General features: G+C 44.1%; 1 protein-coding gene and 1 long non-coding RNA gene across 3 annotated transcripts in view; one reads left to right on the top strand and one right to left on the bottom strand.

Moving 5' to 3' along the window:
• The window catches only part of LOC307031495 (cadherin-2-like), a 140,990-nt gene extending 126,037 nt beyond the window's left edge, over positions 1–14,953 (bottom strand). Inside the window, exons 1-2 of one of the 2 annotated variants that reach the window (XM_079668651.1) lie at positions 14,771–14,953; positions 920–1,058 (exon numbers count right to left, since the gene is read on the bottom strand). In XM_079668651.1, coding sequence (XP_079524777.1) covers positions 920–1,058; positions 14,771–14,812 — 181 coding nt within the window. In that variant the 5' untranslated portion in view covers positions 14,813–14,953. The remainder of the gene's footprint in view (positions 1–919; positions 1,059–14,770) is intronic. The other variant, XM_079668652.1, reaches the window with a different exon arrangement.
• A 7,059-nt stretch (positions 14,954–22,012) lies between these two features.
• On the top strand, positions 22,013–23,055 carry LOC307031598. The gene is made up of 2 exons (XR_013805997.1): positions 22,013–22,304; positions 22,695–23,055. It is a non-coding gene; the product is annotated as an uncharacterized lncRNA (long non-coding RNA).

Below are 23,055 nucleotides of genomic sequence, written 5' to 3'. Positions count from 1 at the left end.
AGTTCCAGTTTCAGGTCTGGTTCCAGTATCAGGTCTGGTTCCAGTCTCAGGTACATCCTGATTAGTTTTACTAATAGTAAAAACGTTTTTTTTTCTGCAGGTCTCGCTTGGAAAAGAGATCTATGATCTCAATTGGACCAATCTGGATAAATAAAGGTTACAAACAAACAAACAAAGTCTGGAAAGCAAATTGTATCCAAACCCGACTACATTTAGATAGTTTGGAGCCCTGATTCTACGTTTTTGTCTTGGATTTGGATCCAGAGCTGTAGTTCTAACATACATAGGCACAGAAGATGATGCCTGGACACAAACATATTTGAGTGTTTGTTTTAAATATCTGATTTTGAGAAATAAATATTATTTACTGATGCCTGAACTTGGCCTTAGTGTCATTAAAGCAACTGCATGACTTTTGAATCAGGTTCAGCCTTCCCAAAGCACAAATCATACACCAAAGTTTGCTTTATTTACTATAATTATATTATGTATTATTACTTTCTAACCCTTCTAAGAAAAGTAGACTCATACATGAATCAATGAAATAGAAGACTAGGCCCGATATGTGTATCACCATCATCATAAAATGTTAAGTGCAGTAATCAGACTGGACAGCATTTATCCTGACAGAAGGACAGTATGGGCTGAGTCTTAACAAAGGTCCTCCATTATGGTTCAAATATCAGCAGGACTCTGAAACAACCCCCACCCAACGGCTGGGGATTATTACTGGAGCTGTGTGTGTGTGTGTGTGTGTGTGTGTGTGTGTGTGTGTGTGTGTGTGTGTGTGTGTGTGTGTGTGTGTGTGTGTGTGTGTGTGTGTGTGTGTGTGTGTGTGTGTGTGTGTGTGTGTGCGTGTGCGTGTGCGTGTGCGTGTGCGTGTGCGTGTGTGTGTGTGTGTGTGTGTGTGTGTACTGACCGTTGAAGACAGCCTGTCCCTTTGCCAGCTCTTGGTCCGTTTGGATGATGTATTCCTCCTGAGTAAAACCCCTCCTGCATTGCAACGACCCCGGCTTGCTTGACAACAGCCCCTCGGCCTCCCCACCCAGAACCACAACCTGGATAAGAGAAAGAAGAGATATTTTAAAACATTTGAAATAAAAATAAATCTTCTAATATTTGTATGAATTGTAGATGTTTATACACTTAGGCGTTTGGTGACTTTTAAAAGATTTTTCTCCTGTATGTCACAAAAGTATTCCATCAGAATTGCCTCGCATAAAAGTGTGCTCGAAAACAGTGCTGAGGGCTCCCCTGCGTCCGCTTATAGGCAGACAGGGAAAGTCCGCAGCTGTATGGGTTCACTATGCACCCTCCCTCCTGAGTCCCTAAAGAGCATGGGGAGAGCGCAAGTGCCCCCTATGTCCCCACACTCAGACACTGACCCCGTGCAGAGTGTGTACGGACTATAGTATGGAGGGCTCTCCCCCTCCTACCCCAGGCAGGCGAGGGGAGCCCTTCAGCCTTGTAAGGGCCCAAAGCGCATTACGTCACCCCGCGACCCTCCAGGAGTCCGGAGAAACGTAAGCACATTTACGCCCGGGGAGGGGGTCAGATGCCAACTGACCCACAGACCCCCCCTCCTCACCAGTCCTGTGTTGCCCCAGCAAGCACAGACGCTAAGAAAGAGCCAGACATATCCAAGAGATAAAACTTTATGAAGGGACCTGGCGTTGACCAAGACGCCGCCGTATGTCCTCCACACTCACACCGTTGAATAAAGCTGTCGACGCAGCCACAGCTCGTGTGGAGTGCGCACGGACCACCGTGGGACAGGCTCTCCCTGCCTGCTCGTAAGCGTGTGCAATGCCTCCGCAAAGCCAGCCTGCCAGGCGTTTTTTGGACAGAGCTTTTCCAGTCACCCCGCCCCCGAAGCACACAAACAGCTGTTCAGTGCGTCTCAGGGTAGCTGTGCGCTCTACATCAAGGATTCCCAAAGTGGGGGTCGCGAGCACCCCCGCCCCCCCCCCCCCCGTCGACAGGGGGTTGCCAGTCTCTGGCACTGTTATTTTGAGGGTTGCGGGCTGAAAAGTTTGGGAACCCCTGCTCTACATAACATGCTAACGTGCGCACTGGGCAGAGGAGGTGTAATTTAGGATTCCCTGGCCCCACCATGGGGTGGAAGACTAAATCCCCCCAACTGAATAGCCCTCGACCCGAATGCACTCCTTAGGCTCTTGGGCACAAAGGAGGGGTTCGGTCTGAGTGTCGCCACGCCCCGGTCACCCCAAATCAGTAAACAGCTCGGGTGCACCGACAGAGCGGTTAACTCGGACACTCTTTTGGCTGACGTTAAGGCAAGTAGCAACGCTGTCTTCCACGACAGTGCTTTCAGGGAGGAGAGCTCTAGAGGCTCAAATGGCTCTGTGACCAGAGCCTCGAGCACCAGCGGCAGGTCCCAGTGTGGGGTGGAGGCGCGCACAACTGGGCGCAGCCTCCTGTCCCGTTGTAAAAACCATATCAGTGGATGAGAAAAGGCTGACCTGCCGTTGAATCCCTCATGGCAGGACGAGATGGCTGCTGCATACACTTTACAGTAGAATGAGCAAGTCCTCTGTCCACCAATAACTATGAAAAGGACAAAATAGAGCCCAACTCACAATATAGGGGCTCTATTTTCCGCTCCTCACACCATCGCTGGAATCCCAGCCACTTCGGCCTGTAACAGGCTGTGGTGGATCCTGCTCTAGCTGCCTGGATAGACTGAATAACGCTGTCAGACAATCCACCCTGTCTCAGCCTGTCCCTCTCAGGATCCAGGTCTGGAGAGGACGGCCCAGAGTGGGTAATGCCCCGATTGAACCTGCCTCTTGAGACATCGCCCCCCAGAACTGGGGAATTGCCCAGGGTTGGCCCATCTTCATCTGTGTCATCTCTGAGTACCACGGCGCTACCAGAATGACTGCCAGACGTTCTCGCCTCACTCTCCCCAGGAGAGGGAGAGTGAGACGCAGCGGTGGAAAGGCGTATAGCAGCTTCCTTGGCCATGGCTCGTGTGCAAACGCGTCCACCCCTAAAGGCGGGTCGTCGCTCAGGGCCATGGAGAACCACAGGGCACAGTGGCTGTTGCGCCGGCTGGCGAATAGATCCACTTCCGCTCTCCCGAACTGGGCCCAGATCTGCTTCACCACCTCTGGGTGAAGCATCCATTCGCCTGGCAAGGGGCCGCCCCTCAACATGAGGTCGGCCCCCCTGTTCTCCAGTCCCGGGATATGGAGAGCTCTCAGAGATAACACCACCTCTGAAGCCCATAACCACAGCCTCTCCGCTGTGGCCAACAAGGTGGCGGAGCGGACTCCGCCTTGCCTGTTGATATAAGCCACTGTGGTGCTGTTGTCGCTCCTGACCAATACATGTCTCCCTTGAATTAGGGGCATGAAATGCTGGAGGACTAACACTACCGCCCGTAGCTCTAGGAGGTTGCTGTGTTGTGTTTCTGTTAGAGATCAGCGCCCACCTATAGCCCTCTTCAGGCAGGTCCCTCCCTATCCTGTTCCCGTTAACACTGTGATGTAGGAGGTTACCCGTCCCAGTGGAGACCCCCTCCTGAGGCGCCCGGGAGACCCCCATAACCGGAGGTTGCCCTCCACTGAGGGGGGGGGGTGGCCACCAGCCGCCGTTTGTGCCTCTTGGGATCCAAACGCAGGCTGGAGAACCACCTCTGCAGGCGGCGCTTATGCAGTAACCACTGCGGGACCACAATGTGAGCAGCCGTCATGAAACTCAAAGTCTGCATGACAGTTAAAGCTGTCACTGTCGCCCCCTGTCACAGCCTGTGAACCGCCCGGAGAAGGGACGCACTTCTGCTCCCTGACAGGGTGGCGCGTAGCGCGCCTGCATCGAACACCACTCCCAACTACAACGCCTGTTGGTGAAGTATGGGGGTGCTCTTTTTTCAATTGATCGCAAAGCCTAATTTGGTTAGGTGTGTGATCAATTGTGCTGTGCAAAGCATTGCCTTTTCCCTGGACCCGGCCATGACTATGAGGTCGTCTAGGTAAAAGAAAAACTCTCATGCCGTGGGCGCGCAGCGGTTGAAGCGCAGTGGCCACTCATTCTGAATGTGCATGGGGATAGGGAGTAGCCGAACGGTAATCTGTTGTACTCGTAGGCTATTCCCTGGAAGGCAAAACGCAGACACTTTTCGTGCTCCGGAGCAATTTTCACATGAAAGTATGCCTCTTTCAGGTCGATGGTGGTCAACCAATCGCCCGGTTTGCACTAGCCCCATTAACTGTTTTATAGTTAACATGCAGAAATTTCTGCAGGCAATGTAGCGATTCGGGTTGCTGAGAACTGGAATAGATCGGAATTCCCCTGTCTTCCTGAGAACCAGGAAGTACATGGAAAATAGACCATTTTCTCTGAGCTGAGCGTGCACAACAGACACAGCCGGTTTCTGCACCAGAGCCTGAATCTCCGCTGAGAGGAAATCAATCTCCTCCTGGGAAGACAGATTTCCTCTCGCATGACCATAAAAAGAGGTGGGACACTCCAAAACTGGAGTGAATAGCCCTGTTTCAGCGTCCTGTCCATCAACTTTGTTAGCACACAGCTGAGTTTCCATTCCCCATAACATTGTGTTAATGGAAAGCCCTCAGCTGTGGGGCCGCAGCTATGAAGCTGTGATACTGTCTGGTGACCCGTTCCGCCGCAAATACTCCCCGCGAAGGGAAGATTTGCCCATGGAGGGTCGACACAGAAAGAGCCGATTATTTACTGAGGTCCCTGAACGCACCGCCGTGCGCTCTTGTGTGAGCACGCGCTCCACCATAATGCTGTTTTTACCACTACGGTAAACAGCATTTAATCTGAGTTTTTATAGGCGTAGTGTGTTCTACTGAGGTCCCTGAATGCACCGCCACGCGCTCTTGTGTGAGTGTGGGCTCCGCCATAATGCAGCCTTTACCACTATGGAAAACTGCATTAATTGGAGTCTTTGCTCTAGGCGTAGTATGTTCTCTGACAGCAATACGCCGGCCATAATGTCCCTGCACCCGCATAGTGCTCTCCTTTAGATAGCATTCCCTGCGGTTCATCCCTCTCATCTGCGCATGCCCACTAGCCACCTCCTTTACAGGAGCTACAGCTGGGGCAGCGAATGGGGAATTTGTACGGTTAACATTGTGTGTAAGTGTAGCATTTGTGGAAACAAAAGACACTCAGATTTGGATACAGATCAACGTCATTCTTATTAGAAAAACGTAGCGATCTGTGCATTATACAGGGAGGAGGCGGGATTCGCCCTCTCGTCCCGGGCGAAGAGATGTTCTCCCCCCGCGAGGCCAGTCAGATCCGTGAAGACGGGCAGCCCGTCCCCGTGAGTGCCGGCACGCCGGTTCCACGGGATCTCCGTGCCGGCACCTCTCCCTTCGTCTCACCCTCGTCTGCAGAAAAGCCTGTGGAGGAGCGCGTGCTGCGGTGACTCTTCTCTCTACTGAGGTCTTTGAATGCACCGCGGCCCGCCCTCAGGGGAGGGGGGCCGCGCGCGCCGTCACAATGCCGTCTCTTCTCTTCGGGCAAAAGTGGAATTGTGGAGAGAGATTACTCTTACTCTGGGATAAATGCACTCGTTCTCACTGAATGCATTTTTCCCACACACACACATCACTCAATTTACAAACGTAAACCACCGTTCCCCTACGGAGGTCCCTGAACGCACCGCGGCCACTATCACGAGGGCCGCGCGTCCACGTATTAACGCTGTATTTCCCATTCAATGGTGAAATGCATTAATCGGAGCTATTATACCAGGCAAGGTACGTTTTCTGACAACAGCACGCCGGCAATAGCGTCTCTTGAACCCGCACATTGCTTTGACAGCACACGGTTTATTCTACTCACGTGCACACGCCCACCTTCTGGCTCCCTATACTGGGGTTTACAGCGGGGGCGGGGAGTGTAGGACAGTGTTTCTTCCGTTGGGGATGGGCAAGAATCAGCCACGCTGCGATTACTCCTTATCCCGTGAGCAAGGAGATCGATCCATAGAGCCCTTCCGTAAAGACGGGGGCTCCCAGGAGATCAACACGGTCCTCTTTGGAAAAATGCCCTGCGACGTGATATCCCAGGGACTTCACAAGGCAGGCAGCGGCGGCGGCGGCCTGTGATGAAGTAGGGTCGACCCTATATCATGTGAAGCCACCGAGCAACGGTCCCCGGGGGAACCGGGCCTGGGGCAAGGCTCGTGGACCAAGCTACTTATTCGGCCTTGCGGCCCAATAATCGTCTATAGAAATCTCAGTAGGTGAATGCTTGCATGATAAGGTAGTACCCATAGAGTCCAGTAGAGGGCGGAGCCTTTGAGAGATATAACACAAGGGAGTATGGTCTGACGCTGCACAGGCTACAGTGGGGACATTTGGAGGACAGGCAAATAGGGAAGTGGGGAAATAAAACAGAGAGAGGAGCCAGGGGTCATGACAGGTCCATGGGGTGGGGGGGGGGGGGGGGGGGGGGGGGGTGCAGCACTGAAGTGGATCCAATCATAATAAAAACATAAAACCAGACTGTAAAAGGTAGGGATGCTCCGATCGCCAATTTTGGGGCCGATCGCCGGAATCAGTATCGGCCGATACCGATCGCCGATCCGATCGAGTGGGCGGGGCCTATGGGAATCTTCCATTTAAAGTGATGTTTAAAACTCAGTTAATGGGGCTCATTCCCTGGCGCTTCCACAAACAACAACCAACATAATTATTACATTCAAATGAAGTACATTATTCAAGTTACATTAACTTTGGATAATAACACGGGATAAATGAGCGGAAGTGCTCTCTTTCCCTCCCTCCCACTCTTTCTCTCCTGACAGCCGGTCAGTATCGTCACATGCAGCTCACTGATCCAGTAATGAGTGACCCGACAGTGAAGAATAAATATATTTATAACTAGTTTAGCTTGTTCCAGAGGTAGATAAAATAGCTAAGTGTGTTAGGTTTAAATCCGACAGCGCATTTCCACTGCAGGGCCTCGCACGGCTTAGTACGGTATAGTTAGGCCTTGGTAGGCCAGGCTCACTTTATGCTGCGCTCACAGCTCCTCCTGTTCAGAAACTAGACACAAGTTAAACAAGTACAAACCACAGACTGTCTGTGTCATGGCGAATACAGTCGCTGGCTTATTTATGTCTGTAGGCCGTTGTTATGAGTGTGGATGGTCGGAGCATATACAACGTTAGCTTAGCCAATCTCCATTCAGAAAACACGCATTTTAAAAAGGTTTTTCGCCTGCCGTCTGTCTGCAGACTTGTCAAAGCATTAATTCATGGTTTTTACTAACCAGTATAAGTACGTTGTTACTTCGGCATAATTTTGAAACTTGTATTACAATTAAATCACAGTCAAATATGTTCATTTTGTTGTAGTTGCCAGCGATTCTCTCACTAGTTTAAGCCCGGTTGTTGGCCCGGAAAGAACCTCGATTTTGGAGAGCCAGAAAATTGTGAAAAAGTACCCGCTAGCCGGAACTACGCCTAGTGGAAACGCAACCAAAAACGTGCTTAAACCGCGCTCCGCGCTGTAGTGGAAATTCGCCATTAGTGTGTGTTTTGCTCCGCTCACCAGTCCGTCACAGCAGGCGGAGCTGCAGGATTTCTGCTTCACACACGTTGCATACCGATATTTTATTGTCTTTTTCGGACACCTTAAAATACTGCCAGGCTGGTGAAGCCATTTTGGCGAGCTTGTTTTGCCGCGCACAGAGAAAAGTGTCACGTATTTTACGTCAAGTGATCGGCTCTTCCGATAGGCATTTATAAAGAGCACTGATCGATCGGCAGAGAGTGAATATCGGCCGATCGATCGGAGCATCCCTAGTAAAAGGTAAGCATGACAAATCCATTGTTAGGCTTGGAAACAAAATAATCTCACCATCTAGTTGAGTTTCTATCCCACACCCCCCCATACTGACATCACAAAGTAACACTAACGCTCCAATTGGCAAGCGCTCAAACGCATTGTACATGATAGGCTAAGAGGCGGGACATCTCTAAGAGGTTGACCAATTACAACAGAGCCGGCCAGCTAACCAATCAGAGCAGACGGGTGCAGCACAGGCAGTATGAGAAAAATAAAGAGCTTTTTGAACATTAAAGCATGGAAACATGTCACAGTAGAGGCACTAAATACAAATAAGATTTTAAACATGAGCATAATATGTCCTTAAAGCCCTACTCAATTAATCAATTTTTAAATAATGTTTTTAATTAACTGGATTAGAACATTTGACCAGTTCCACCTTAATCTGTAATGTAACACTAAATATGCAGATGTATTTGGATTAATAGGCAGATTAATTGATAACACAAAGGAAAGAAAATGATCAAGTGGATACAAATTCTTTCCTCAGCATGTTTTTTGAAGTCACCAGAAGGATCATACAGTAATTCCAACTGCAGTAGCTCTGTGACAAGGCCTTCACTTTTTAAAACATATTTCTAGAAACTGAATACAGTGTTTCTAACCTGACCTCAAAGAGGCAAGGCTCCACTTCAATCACACATATCTCCACAGTGTGAACCACATAGATAGTTCAACAGAGCCTGTGTGTTGGCTTCACTAAACCTGACAACTGTGATCTGGAATGATGGTGGTTATCAACTCAATAAGTCAATGATGGGTTTCTAAGGCTATGAGAGCATTCATATAAAAAAGGGGCAGAGTTAGCAGTATATGACCAACTAAAAACAAGGACAAGTGTACTAACAACAGCTGCATATTTCACAAAGGAAAAGCAAACCGTTGTATTAATATGAAGGTATGTATAGAATATAAAATACTGTATTTATCATTTAAGGTATAATATGTCCCATTCCTACAGCTGCAACTTTGCTTTGGTTACTTATGCTGTGGTTCACTATACATAAAGTACTATTTTTTAATAGTGCTTTTTATATTAGTTTTTTTATTTGGACCCAAGTTTATTTCTAGGAGTTGCGGCGGACCGAATAAGGCTACACTTGTATAAATGATCATCTCCTTATTTAGTAAAACAATAGAAGTAATCTGATATGATCATAAGAGACCAGTAAAATAACTTCTTAAAGGAGAACTCTTGTTGTTTGCTGTTGCTTTTTTTGTAACCACCCGCCACACACCACAACATATTTTAGCTCTGGTTAGCTCATATGACATATTCAAGTTAAAAACAGCAGCCACAGTGAAAACACTCAAACTGAGCACACCCAGCTACAGGAACTGACAAATAACCTGTGTGACTAAAACCAACAACAGGCAGCAGAATGCCCCTCTCACACACCAACTTTAGCATGAAAAAAAAAAGCCAGTTTATTAGAAACAGTATTATCGGACCCTATTTCGTCACCGGTGTCAGGGTAAGATCGTCCATCCATCCTCCTCAAGAATTTTGCATTATTTAAAATCCACACACCTAACATGATTTTTAATGCAGATAGCAGAATATACAGTGCTCAGTGTGTGGAATCCTGCTTATGAACACAAAAACAACATATGTTGCTTTTAAGCCTTCTGCTGTTTTTTTTTACTTCCCTGTATGCATCTTGCTAATGACATTTTTCAGAAAACCTTCTAGGAGCGTGTTATTTCAATATACTGTATTCCACAATCATCACTACCGTCAGCAGTCGCCTGAAATAACGTCATGAATCTACTAAAAGTCCTGCACGTTGGGTATTTGAATAAAACAAAGTGTATTGTTTATAGAAAGCAGCCAGTGTGTGTTGAAATCAAAAAGAAGGCAGAGTTGGGAGGTTGGGCGCGGCAGTGAAATGCCATTCACCAGTCCAGATTGCCTGTTCAGTCCAAACACATCACTACAACCATTTTCCATTTTCAAAATTGTTGGAGATTTAGTGTTAGCTGATCGCCTAATCTTTGAATTGCAGGCAAACAGATTTTCCTTCAAACCATAAGAATGTTATCCATGATGCAGGCAGTGAGTTAAGCCAGGCTCAGACTACCGGAGTTTAAATCCAAACCCATTTAGAAAGTTACCAGGTTTGCACACATGAGGAGAAACTCCACAGATGTTATCCTAATCTCGAACTAATGGCACTTTATACAATACAGGATATTATAAAGATTATTGTGAATGATCAGCAATGCATGACCATGTGATCTTGTATGATCTCATGGGGAAGCAGATGGAAACAAGATGGAGACTGATGTGGTTCAATAGTCTGTTTTAGAAATACTTTGTAGAGAAAAAACAAAAGCAGAATGCTGTACGAGTCTCCATGACAAAATCTGCCAGCTAACGTTACCCTCAATGAATAGTATGTTTGCCGCTGCTTGGCAACACTGTCGGCTGCTCTAACTTGTCTCTATCGTTGGCTATTGTGGTCTTCAACCGAAATATTTACATAGTAGATATACATGTATTTATAGGTAATAGTTATAAAATATAAGATTCTTGATTTATAATTTTAAGGAAATTATGGTATTCAGTGCATGACATTAAGGATTTCAGGAGATGGCCCTGTGGGCCATCTTAGCTAATTTACAGATGGCCCTGAGCCCAATAGAGATTGCCCTGAAACATTTGCGCGGACGAAATGGCACGAAGGGTTTGGGGGGCCTCCCCCTAGAAAATAAAAGATTTGTGCAGGTCTTACTGTAGATGCTGTCTGGTGCATTCTCTAGACTGAATTATAAGATGAACCACCACAATATTATATTGTACACTTTCAATGTTATTCTTTATTTCACTTGTTTGTTTGTTCTTGTTTGTGTTTGCTCGCTTGCATGCCCTGCATAGCTATAAGAAATACTTAAGTTGTTGGTCAAGACACTTTCCATCTGATGAAGGCAAATGCCTTCCCAGATGTAAAAAAGTAGAACACATTACATTCAGTTGTAACTGCCAAAACAAACATTATTTACACTATTATGGCCCCTGTTAAAAATGTTTGTAATGTTATCTACTGTAAGTTGGTCGAACGAATGCCTCCTCATCCGGAAGCTGACCGAGCAGACCCGAGCGGCAGTCGAGAGGAGCCGAGCGCATCCGCGAAGCACACAAAATGGCGACGTCAGAGTTCCCGTTAGCCGGTTATGGCTAGAAAGGATCCGTCTAGTGTAAAACTCTCGCGATAGTTTGCAAGTCGCGTGGCTGAATGTTTACGTTTGGCAGGCAGCCTTTCAGTTACGATCGTTAAGATCACTGGGCCACAGCAAATGATGGTGAGAAGCTAAACCATCAATTAATTATGTCAATGACAGGGAGTGTGAATGTTGAAATAGGGTGTTAGCGGTCTTGCTGTTCAAAGAAGAATGACAACACTGTGGATCACCAACACTATGGTTTATTTTTTATTCACAGGCAAGTCAACGTTGTCGCAGTAAAAGTCCCAAGATAGCTCCTGGTGCAATACAATGTTCCCTTTCAGTGTTTTACTATTATGTCTGATGTTTCTCTATTAATATTACTGCTGCATTAATGTGTATGTTGCATGTTACTGCTGTAGGTGTGTTTCCGAGCCGCTCCAACGAGAGTTACAACGAGAACGTGACGTCATATTTACACAAGACGGATCCTTTCTAGCCATAACCCCGTTAGCCGGCAAATCTAAATCTCTTTGGTCAAAATAATTTCCCTTTAGCGCAATACCGCTTCAGTTGCGCCACTTATGTGACAGACAAGAAGAGTATGTGACAGACAAGAATAGTCAATTCTAATGTCTAACACTTAATGTGGACAAACAGATGTCCTGTATGGGTTGATTGTGCGTTGATCTGTTGCTAATGCCTCGGGGTTCCGGTGGGCATGTAAACAAATGGATAATGCTGCGCTATACTTTGTGGCCTCACCCAGTTGCATAGCGACACTTATTGTTTAGGTGTCTTTTAATAAGCAGGTAGCCATATCATTAGCTAGAACTAGCTGGATCTGATCGGTATGGACATAAACGCGAGTGAAGTCTAATCTGACGGGACAGAGAGATCAGCTGCTGCTGACGAGTCGACACGCAGCGCTGCATGATCACATGCAGCGGTGAGCGGACAAAACACACACTTCAGGTTAGAATATCACACGTAGCTATTTTAATTACCTCTCAAACTACCGTAACTAGTTATAGATATGTTTAGTTTTACTGTCGGGTTACTCATTACTGGATCCGCGAGCTGCATGATACTGGCATAATAGATTGCCCGATCGGGCCACCAGCAGGTAAGGCTTCATTGCCCGAGCTAAATACTAGATGGCCCCGGGCCATCGGGCAGTCCTTAATGTCGAGCCCTGAGTATTTTAATTCCTACAGCTGCAACTTTGCTTTTTTGTCCCACAATTGTCCCAATGATCACCTTATTTGTAAAAACAAATAGAAGTCATCTGATATGATCACAAGAAACCAGTCAAAGTCAATTTTATAGGAGAAGTTGTTTGTTGGCAACCTCAGATTTACTGAAATGGCTAGTATGTTGACTGTTGCTTGGCAATACTGTCAGCTGCGCTTACATGTCTCTATCATTGGCTATTGTGGACCTCAACTTAATACCAACATTATATTTCTCCGGCTCACTTATTATATACACAATCTATTGTTATAAAGCTTCCAGTGAGCCGAATAACTGCCAAAAATAGATATTTTGTCATTATCAAGTACAAGATTTACAAAGGTTTGTATTTACCACCCCTCTTTGAGAACAAGGCTAGCAGACGGGGCTGTAATCAGAAGGAAGGATGGTATAAATTGAACCTTAATCTACTTCCAGTATCCATCCTTGATTTAACTACAGGCTCTGGGAAACAGGGGGATTATTATCTCTAGCAACTTAAACAATATTCTGCCACCAGTGATTTGACTCAATGAGATGCAGAGATACGTAGAATTGTGAGTGCTTTCAGGTATAATTTCAAACACATGAGCAAATCCTTAAAAAGTGCAGCTAGAACTACAAAGAAACTACAGCTAATTCAATACTCCGCTGCCAGGCTTTTAAGAAAAAGAGAGCATATTACTTTTTCATTGGCTTTCCATATCTTTTAGAATTGATTTAAAAATCCTTATTCTGGTTTACAAAGTGAATGGTCTGTCTGGCACCTTCATATCTCCGCTGTTTTATGCCTTTGGACAAGCCCTAACCACCCGAGCCGGAATAACACCCTACCAGGAAATATTAGAAGGGCAAACTGTTTGGCCTTTTTAGGAAGACAACTGAAAACCATTCTTTTAGATTAGCGATTAATTACAATTATCCCCCTTTAATTGTTATTAATTCATTACTTTATTATTCTATATATTCTTAAATTGTTATATTGTTTTGTAAAAAAAATGTTGGTTTTAATATTTTATTGTATTTATAATTTTGTCTTATGTCTTTCTTACTTTTACTGGATTGGTTAACTGTGATTTTTTGGCTTATTATTTCATAACATTTTTTATTATCATACCTTTTTTACCTATTTGTATTCCTTGAACTCAAGCAAAAGGGTTTACATGTTCAATTTCACCTGAATTAAGAAGCCTGTTTTATGTTTATCTTGTGTTGTGTGCTATATTGTACAAAGCTTTTGTTATTATTATTATTCTTTTTAAGCAATAAGATCCATTATATGGAAGGTTTTTTGGGATGTAAGGCAAGCCCTTGAGAGTGCTGACCCTGCTGTTTTGGAGGTTAGGCATTTATGATATAATTATTTTAGGACCTGTCCTTTGGCACAGCACTGTCCTCCCTATTGATTTGTCCACACAGTCACCTATTTTTACTCATTAACTCATGTTCGACGTCCCTTTACATGCATTTGAGGCTCACAAATGTATGCAATAAAAATACTAGTAGAAATATAATCATGTTAACATTGCTACTAATCACTTTTTAACCATACCGTTTTTAAGTCTTAGATTATTATTATTTTTAATGAAATCACATTTTCCGAATGCAGCAGAAATGTCCCTCATCAAAAGTTATAGTCTGTCTGAACATTTGGATTGTAACCCCCCGCCAGCCCAACTCTATTAAATAGTGACAATGAATCTTGCCAAATTCCCAACCATTCTTTGAGATGCTGGGCAAATCGTGTTATGGTGCAACAATTTATCTCAATCTCACAATGTGCACTTTCACAATGGGTTCATAACCACATACCAAGGCACATAATGTAGCTGAGTGTGAGCACAGTATAGCAAGATGATGGGAACAGGCTTTAGGGCCAAAATTCTGCATACAATGTGGAATCGTTGCAGGACGAACAGACAGGATGTGCTGTATATAATGGATGCCAAATGTATTTATAAGAGGACACATAAAACTGCCATCTTTTTAAATGGATATCGGCGTATGCTGACCACAATACATTTTATCTGGGTCTAGATTCACTCACTGGATTACAGCCCAACTAAAGGCAAGCAGTTGATATCAGACAGAAGCAGGGACTGTGTGATAGATGAGAAGCTGTCACCCCAGGGTGTTTACACGCTTATTAATGCCCCCTCTCTGTGTATCTCTCTTCTTCTCTGCTATTCACACGCATTTGATCTAAAACTCATGTTTGATCGTGCAGAGGATGCATCCGGATACAGTGCGCTCCTCCTGTTTGTTTGATAAATGTCTCATCGCAGCAGGTCTGGGATCCGCTGCATTGTACTGTCTATAATAAAGGCGGATTTCTCGGCTTTTATTGAACGCTGTTAAGTAATTACTTCAAAATAAACTGAAGATGAAGCAAGCATACGCAGATGCATTGTCCTCCCTTCCCTATCTGTGTCTCTCTAACGGGCACCTCTCCGTCTGTCTGCTGTATGCTGCAGCCTCCGCCAGTGGAGCTGACTCCGTGTAGAATCATAGTTTACCTGCACAGCCGCCATCAGCATCCAAATCCCCAAAATATGCATTTTGTTGGGTTATAATTCCTCTTCCGGAACCGACAGAGTCCGCCGGACGGCAGGTAATTTAATTCCCGGTAAAGCCCTGCGGCACGAGGCAGCCCTGTTCCCTCCACCAGCTCCGCTCGGTGTCTGCTGCTCTGCCCGGCTCCGCGGCGCTCATAGGCGGCCGCCCCCCGCACTCACTGCCGCCCTCTAACGGACACCAGGAGCACTGAGCCCGGGTACACAGATGGGGATGCTTCCACTCGGTTACTGGATTGACATTTCGCTTTGAGGACACCACATAAAGTTTAAACAACACGGCTACTTTAGTGATAATGCAAAAGGTGCAGGAATGTTAGCTGGATTTGTACCACTTCCGGTCCACTGGTCTTAACCCTAAAGGTGTTACTTTTTTCCCCCTTGTTTTCGATCAAATGCTTGAAAGTATGTGGCGGGCCCGGCGCCACGAGGGGGCAAAAGGGGGCATTGCCCCCTCAGTTGTATTCTTTGCCCCCTCACCTTGAGCATCATTCATCCATCAAAAAGTACAATAAATGTCACAATGATTAAATAATAACTTTAAATAATTATCTTCCCAATACATGCTACTATGTTTGGATCAGATATGTGGGCAGGCAGTCAAGCAACGTGTAAAAAACCCTCAACCCCAAGTGAGCTTGTAGTCTTAATGTTAGCGTGTGTGCTTAGCTGTAAACACAGTCGGATGGGTGACCAAACCGTCCCCGTTTTCCGGGCAAAGTCCACGTTTTTGGTGGCCAGTACCCGGTTGAAACTCCCAAAATGTTCCAGTTTTTGAACGTGTGTTAAAAAACAGAGCAAGGTGAAATAAAATGTTACATGTCGTCAGTAAAAACAGAGTGAGGGTTGTGCCTTTTGTAGCGTTAGCGTATTTCTTCTTCGACTACTTCTTCTTCTACCTACTTCTTCTACTTCGAATTCAATGTCCTGCCCGAGAGATATTGGAAAAAAGAAACTCTGCTAGTAGTGTCAACTAAATCCGTAGTATTACAACAAAGTGCTTTAAACGAGGTAAGTTACGAATTTATGTTCTCAATCGTCATCTGTGGGATTGAAAATTAAATTAGTTTAGATGTATTGTCCGCAGGGAGACATTCATTTTCACAGCTCTGTGAAAACAATATGAAATCAACAACAAATAAGACAGACAACTACAGATAGCACCCATAGCACCACACATGATGGTTACTTGTTATTATTTAGGGCTGCCTGTATGGATCAGGTTGTTGCCAAAGCGAGCCCTTTTACTATAATAATAATAATAATAATAATAATAATAATAATAATAATAATAATAATAATAATAATAATAATAATAATAATAATAATAATATGTTGTGTATTATATAAACCATATATATAAGCAGCGACATCTAGTGACGGATTTTGGAACACTGATTTGATTTTTCTCATCGCGGTTAGACTCTAGAGCAGGACTATTCAATTACACATTCAGTCGGGTCAGATTTTATAACTACAAAATTCAGCTGGGCCAGACATTCAGCGGCCTGTAAAAAGCGGGGTAGTGACACATTTTAAACCAACACATATTACTGCGATGAAAAACATGCAATTTGTATTCATTATTCATCTACTGTAACAAAGGTACGTCAAAAAGTGCATAAAAACACAACAAATTAGCATTCATTTAACAGAATCTGGAAAAAAGTGCAAAGTTGTAGCATTACATTTGTTTGCTTTAGAAGTCAAATATTCAGGTTATTTTTTTTGAACCAGGCACATCACAAAGTGCATTTACTGAATACAATAATAGCAGTCTTAATGAATGTCCTCACACACAAAAAAAACAGCTTAAGAGCTCCAATACAACACAAAGAAGTAGTACTGTGGCAATACTATTTTTTCACTTTTCAAGTAATAACAACAAAATCATACGTTTTGGTCACATTTGACCCAGACACATTACAAAGTGCATTTAAATGAATACAGAAATAACTGTCAAACCCTTCAGTGCACAAACCCATAACAAGGGATAAGGGTAGCTAACATATGAATGAATACTACACTACACGTCTACTATAGTAAACTAGGTGCTTACTATCACCTCATTTGTGATTTGTCATCGCTGACTTTCTCAATGGGAGAAGGGACATTTTTTGTTTTAAACAAGAGCATTGATTTTTGGCTCATATGTCAATGCAATCCTAAGACATTGGTGGAGAGTACTGTCAGTCAGGGAGCAGCGAGTGCTACTTTTGATTGAGTTCATGTGTGAAAAGCTTGATTCACTTGTGTATGTTGATCCAAACATACTGAGCACACAGATCGCTACTTTCTGAACGTTAGGGAACTGCTGTTTTTTGACATCACTCCAAAACTTCGCTGGCCCGTTAGTGCGCTGCGCTTGTGCCATGGTTACGGATGAATGCATGTCAATAAGTTCCAATGTATATTTCCCCTTGTCGATGCAGGGGACCACTTCCTTTGCTCTGGTTGATACGTCCCCCTCTATTGCAACAGTGAAGGGGTCTCTGGCAAAGCCGATCACCTCTGTGGGCAGAGCAAGTCCATCCAATCGACCGGCAAAGTTCTCTTTCAAGCTCGCAATGAAATCTGTCATCACATCCGTGATTTGTGCCGGAGATGTGATGTGTTTGGGGAGCGTCGGAAAATGCAGCATCCAACCCGTGCTCAAGTCGGTCGCGAAAAGGTCCAGCTTGACTCGGATCTGCTCCACAAGATCAATGACCGTTTTGTCTCTGTTTACGCTTCAGAGTTGAGAGAGACATGTTTTAGAGTTGCTATCATAGGACCATCGTTACTAGCACCACTAGATGCACTTTCAAAAAACGTGCTGCGTTGTGGTTTGGTGGTTTCTATGCAACCGTATGCAACGCGGAGTGTTGCGTTCATGGTCTGTACTCGTGTAGGAATTTGGCTATGGGAGGCTGGGCCACTCAGGAGTTGGTTCTGGGCCGCATCTGGCCCGCGGGCCGCCATTTGAATAGGCCTGCTCTCGAGACAAACCAGGGGACTTTATTTGTATTTTTAATCTGTGTCTGTCCATTTGGTGTAGTATTTTATCCAATATTACATTTGGTTTATATATTAGTCACTTTCTTATGAAAGGCCAGGTTTTAGGCCTTGATTTGAACATTCAATCCTGGAAATAATTTTTCTTTAATCCTGACCTGACTAGAGTAGGTAGTAAGTAAGTAAATCTGTATAGGAAGACGAGTTAAGGAATAGAGGAGAAAAGGTTATGTTAGCCTGTCCATTTATAAATTGAGGAAATCAATGTTAGTCTGTTAATCAAAGTGCAGCCATCTATCTATCAACTATCTACTATCTGTTATTAAAGATCAGAGGAAAAGAACAGAATGAGAGGGGTAAATCCAGAATAAAAATAAAGAAGCAAAGAGATTGTAGAGCAGTGAGAAGGAAAAAAGCTTGGTGTGTCAATTCATTACATTGCCAGTATTTTTTGTTGTTGTGAAAAAAAGATCGCCCCCTCTGATTTTTTAACAGCCCCCTCAGTCATTTCATCCTGGAGCCGGGCCTGGTATGTGGTCAAACGTTTTTTAAGATCTGGTAACTTAAAATACTTTACTTAATACTCCAATTGAGAATGTCAGACACTTCCATGTCCAAAAAGCAGTGAATGCCATCAAATGACTGCTAATTATTTATCTTTTACTTTATTAATCTAGACAGGGCTGCCCCTGGCCAATTTGTGGCCCATGCAAAGGTGTTTCATGAGGCCCCCCGTATGTGTCGTGTTGACGGGGGGGGGGGGGTCAACTGTTAGCAGCGGGGTAACTGCGGAGCGCATAATTGCGCCGCATTTGCGCATTGGATGAATTGCGTCACATTTGCGCATAAGATGAGACACCCACCGCAAGATGAGGCCCCACGCACTCTGCGTGATCTGCGTCTACTGTAGGGAGGGGCGGCACTGAATCTAGAGTAATTTACAATGTTTTAACGCACTCATTTTCAGCTAACAGCATTGAATAGTGCAAATGTGACCCGCTCTATCGAAATCAGTCGGAAGTCTCAACGGCTCATTTCAAAATAAACTTGGATTTGCATAAAAAAATAGTTTTTCGGGGTTCGGGTGTTTTGTTTGATTTCAAATAAACAAAGTCTTGGCTTTCAGAATATGAAACTTTTATTTCCAAAATCACACGATAAATACATGTTTTAAGCTTGTAAAGGGAAGATGACAGCTCTCACTCGACACTCTGCTGTTCCGCAGCGCTGCTTCCCCTCCCTCCGGCTGAAATTATTAAAGGTCCCATGTCATGGCCATTTCTAACATTGTTGAGGTACACTAAAATAGATTTATACTGTGCAATTTTCCAAACTCACATTGGTTTCTCATACAGCATCTCTGTATCAGGCACGTCGGATTCATTTTAGAAGTGGGGGGGGCAAAAAAAGTGTGTGTGTATGGCCCAATCCCAAACCACGCCTTACACCCTACCCCTACACACTCCCCCTCCGTGACGGAGTGAACTCCGTGGAGTGACACATGAGGCTCCCTCCTGTCAGATGGAGGGGGGCGTAAATACAGCGGCAAGCTTTGGGACAAACTCCCCTCTCTCCGGCAGAAATAGTAAATACCGTAATATGTAGGCCTAACAACGGTTTCAAATCAGCATCTCTTTCGCAAAAAATGTAAAGGTCATATGTCATGGCCATTTCCACTGATCATAATTCCATTGTTGAGGTATACTAAAATAGAAATATACTGTGCAATTTTCCAAACTAACATTGGTTTCGCATACAGCATCTCTGTAAAGTATGTGTATTCAGCAGTATTCACTTTCTCCACTAAACGGCTCGCTGCAAAAACAATAAGTGTGGCTTGATATTGAGTAAGAAAAAGGTTTATAGGTTGATTGACGTCATGATGACGTTTCACCAACGAGACGTTTTGGGGAGGTATTTTCTGTTTTAGAGTTTTACTCGCTGCAGGGTGTACTTTGAGGGTTTTGACTCTGCAGACCGTTTACATGCAGAAAAACCTTCATAACACACAAGGGGACGGGTAATAACCGGAAAAGCATGACATGTGACCTTTAAATGAATAACTCAAATAAAACTCCAAACATCTTTAATTGTGTTACTTTTTTGTAAAGCTCTTTTAGTTTTAAACCTGATGTTTATAAGCTTCTTAGTTTTTGCAACAGTCTGTAAATATACACAACTTTATAATAAAATGCACACATTTACCTTTTTCTAGACTACAGGTATGATCCTAAGTTAAAAAAAATATGAGGTTATCATGAGGTTGTTAACATCGCAATTTATCACTTTAGTGGTTTGCAAAGAATTAACCACTCTCTGCTTTTGTACCATTCTGCGTTGAAGTACCTTCTCTTTGCCCAAATAATCTACTAGCGGTCTCCTTTTTTCCGATAGTTAGCTGTAAAGCTTTACCCGCCTCAATGTCCCGACAACAAACCTCCATGCAGTCGGAACCAGCGTATTTCGGTTCAACAACGGCGGCGGTGGGGGCGGCGGCGGTTTTGACAGTTTCTGCGGCCGCAGAGCTGCTGCTTTTGGGTTCATCTGGCTTCGCTCTTTGAAGAAGGTCCAGGCTCCGGAGATGTGGATGTCAGGGATGTGACCTTCCAGTTGTTAAATTTAAGTTTAGATTGACTGTATTTAGTTTTCTTCTGCGCTGGTTCTTCTGACATGTTTGCAAGTGTAGGTTAACGGCTGACACACAGAACAATGTAACAGATAAAGTAAACAACGTAACAAATAAACAAATCTAAGCTTTTTTATTGGTTGTAATTTACATGGATACATTTGAATGGTGTGACAATGTCCTATTTGATTGGGTTAAAATGTACATATTCTTCCTGTTATGTCTGCCTGCTTTATTTTACCAAATGCAAAGTGACCTGCTCCATCGAAATCAGTCGCATTGACCCGAAGATACATTTTGATTCCTAGATTTTTAATGATATCAGGATTGTTTTTGTAGGCTACTCCAAATATTAAGCAAAATATGTCACATTATATAATGAGTGTTACAGAGTCATCATTTTGAGAAAAAGGCCTTTAAAGTTTTCTCTTCTCTGGAATCCATCGATCTGATTGATTATTAGTGGAGCAAACGATCAAAATACTATGGATGGAAGATATTTTAGTTTGGATTACTGCACTCACGGGAAACACCGGCTGTTGTTATGCCTGTTGTGACGTTAAGTTACTCCGTTCTCTGCTTGTTATGCCGTTACAAGCTTCAAACCTGTATTTATCATCTGAATTTGCCGAAACAAGTTTAATATTTTGAAAGCCAAGGATTTGCTTAGGCCTATTTGAAATCAGATAAAAATAAACTGTAACGGACCCTGCCGTGTTATCTATGATTACTGTACCTTACATTCATAATTTCAGCAGGAGGGAGGGGCGCTGTGGAAGAGCAGAGTGGCGAGTGAGAGCTGTCATCTTCCCTTTACAAACTTCAAACATGCCTGTAGCTCTTGAGATTTAATATAAGAATCAAAGATAACAAAATATACACAGCTAGATCAGATCGCGTTTTAGATGCGTCTTTAGAGTAGAGGGGAATTATTGAAAAGGGATTTGTACGCGGCATCTGCTGCTGCGAAAATGTGGGGCAGGGCTGAAAAGTGGGGGGGCCAATGGCCCCCTGGCCCCCCCGCTTCCGGCGCCCTTGCTCTGTATAGTATGTGTATTCACTCTGTCCTAAACGGCTTGTTGGAACTGTACCTACTGTGCCATGGTGCCTACCGAAGTGGAAAACGTCTGTTGCAAAGAAATTAGAAAGGTAGCCTAGCTGACAGTTACAACATTGTGTAGCTAGCTGAAAACACCAACAGTAGCACACAACATTATATGCAGGGGTGCACATAACTTTCTCAGTGAGGTACTCAGATGAGTACCTGGAGTCAGTGTTTGGTACTCCAACTTCTGGCTCCACTCAAAGTTATTTGATGAAGCCCCCTTTGTCGCGAACGTCAACGGGGTGCTAATGGAGTACTTCAGGAAAGTCAACGGGGGGGGGGGGGGGGGGGGGGCTAGTGGAGCACTTCGTGATCACAGAGCGTGAACGTTGTGATCAGCTGTTTTAGCGCAGTTCTCCAGTGAAGGGGGGGAGTCTCCCTCCGCAGCCAGTTGGCGTTGGCACAATTCCGTTGTACAGACCGACGTTAACAGCAGCCCTGTCAGTGCACAGAGGTGGGAGTAAGTCCTACATGTGCAAGTCATGAGCAAGTCTCAAGTCTTGACCTACAAGTATCAAGCAAGTCCCAAGTCACTGGTGAGAGCAGTGAGAGTCAAGCAAGTCAAGTCAAGTCATTGCTCAGGGCAAGCAATTCAAGTCATACGAAATTCTGATGAATAAGCCCAGTTTCCGCATTTCCGCATCAGTTAAAAGACAGTGGTTATGAAAATTGATTCAACCCACACTTAGCGCCAAGGCTAGCAGAGCTGTAGAGTTGCAGCATAATAGACCGTTCGTGACGGACTTTTAAAGGTAAGAAGAAGTTTAAAGATTTATATTGCGGATATTATCAGTACATCTGATTCAAATTAACATGTGTATTAAAGGATGTAAGTGGATTATCCCTAAATTAGTAGATTTAGGGAACGTTTACAGATAACAGATAAAGCTAGGATTCCGGATCAAGTTAGCAACACACGTTGAACAGCCTTTTAATTGTAAATTCCGTTCTCTTAATGTCATTTCGTCCAACGTTGTTGAATTAGAGAAGAGGGTCTTCTATAAAGGATTGTATGCGGGGGTGGAGGGAGTTAAATATTAGATAAATATAACTTTGGTGCGTGTAAGAGTGAGTGTTTTTAGCAGAGCCATATTGTGTCCTTGTGATTATGTTGATTATTACCTGTCTGTATAATGTTGCAGCTCAGCTGATTTTGGATTGATGGCAAAGGGAGAGGGACTTAAGTGAGAGTGAAAACACAAGGTAAGTTTAATACTACTGTTTTATATAAGTAAGCATACTAAACATGTATTCTATCACTGTATTATATAAGTCATCTTGTTAGTAACCTACTGTATGGCAGGTGGAGGGGCAGTGATGTTACAGGTGGAGGAGCAAAACTGCAAGACTGCAAACTCACAAGACAGAGAAATCAAAGTTTGTTCTCCAGAGAAGAGGTTGATTTCACTTCATTTATTTCATATTTTCTAAAGATGTGGAAATGGCAAAAAAAAAAAAACTTGAGAGCTGCAACCAAGACAACTGTAACAACATGAGTAGAGA

Source organism: Notothenia rossii (genome assembly GCF_949606895.1).
Source record: "Notothenia rossii genome assembly, chromosome: 1".
Taxonomy (NCBI): Eukaryota; Metazoa; Chordata; class Actinopteri; order Perciformes; family Nototheniidae; genus Notothenia; species Notothenia rossii.
The sequence above is the reverse complement of the archived record's forward strand: the minus strand, read 5'-3'. Positions and strand labels throughout refer to the sequence as shown.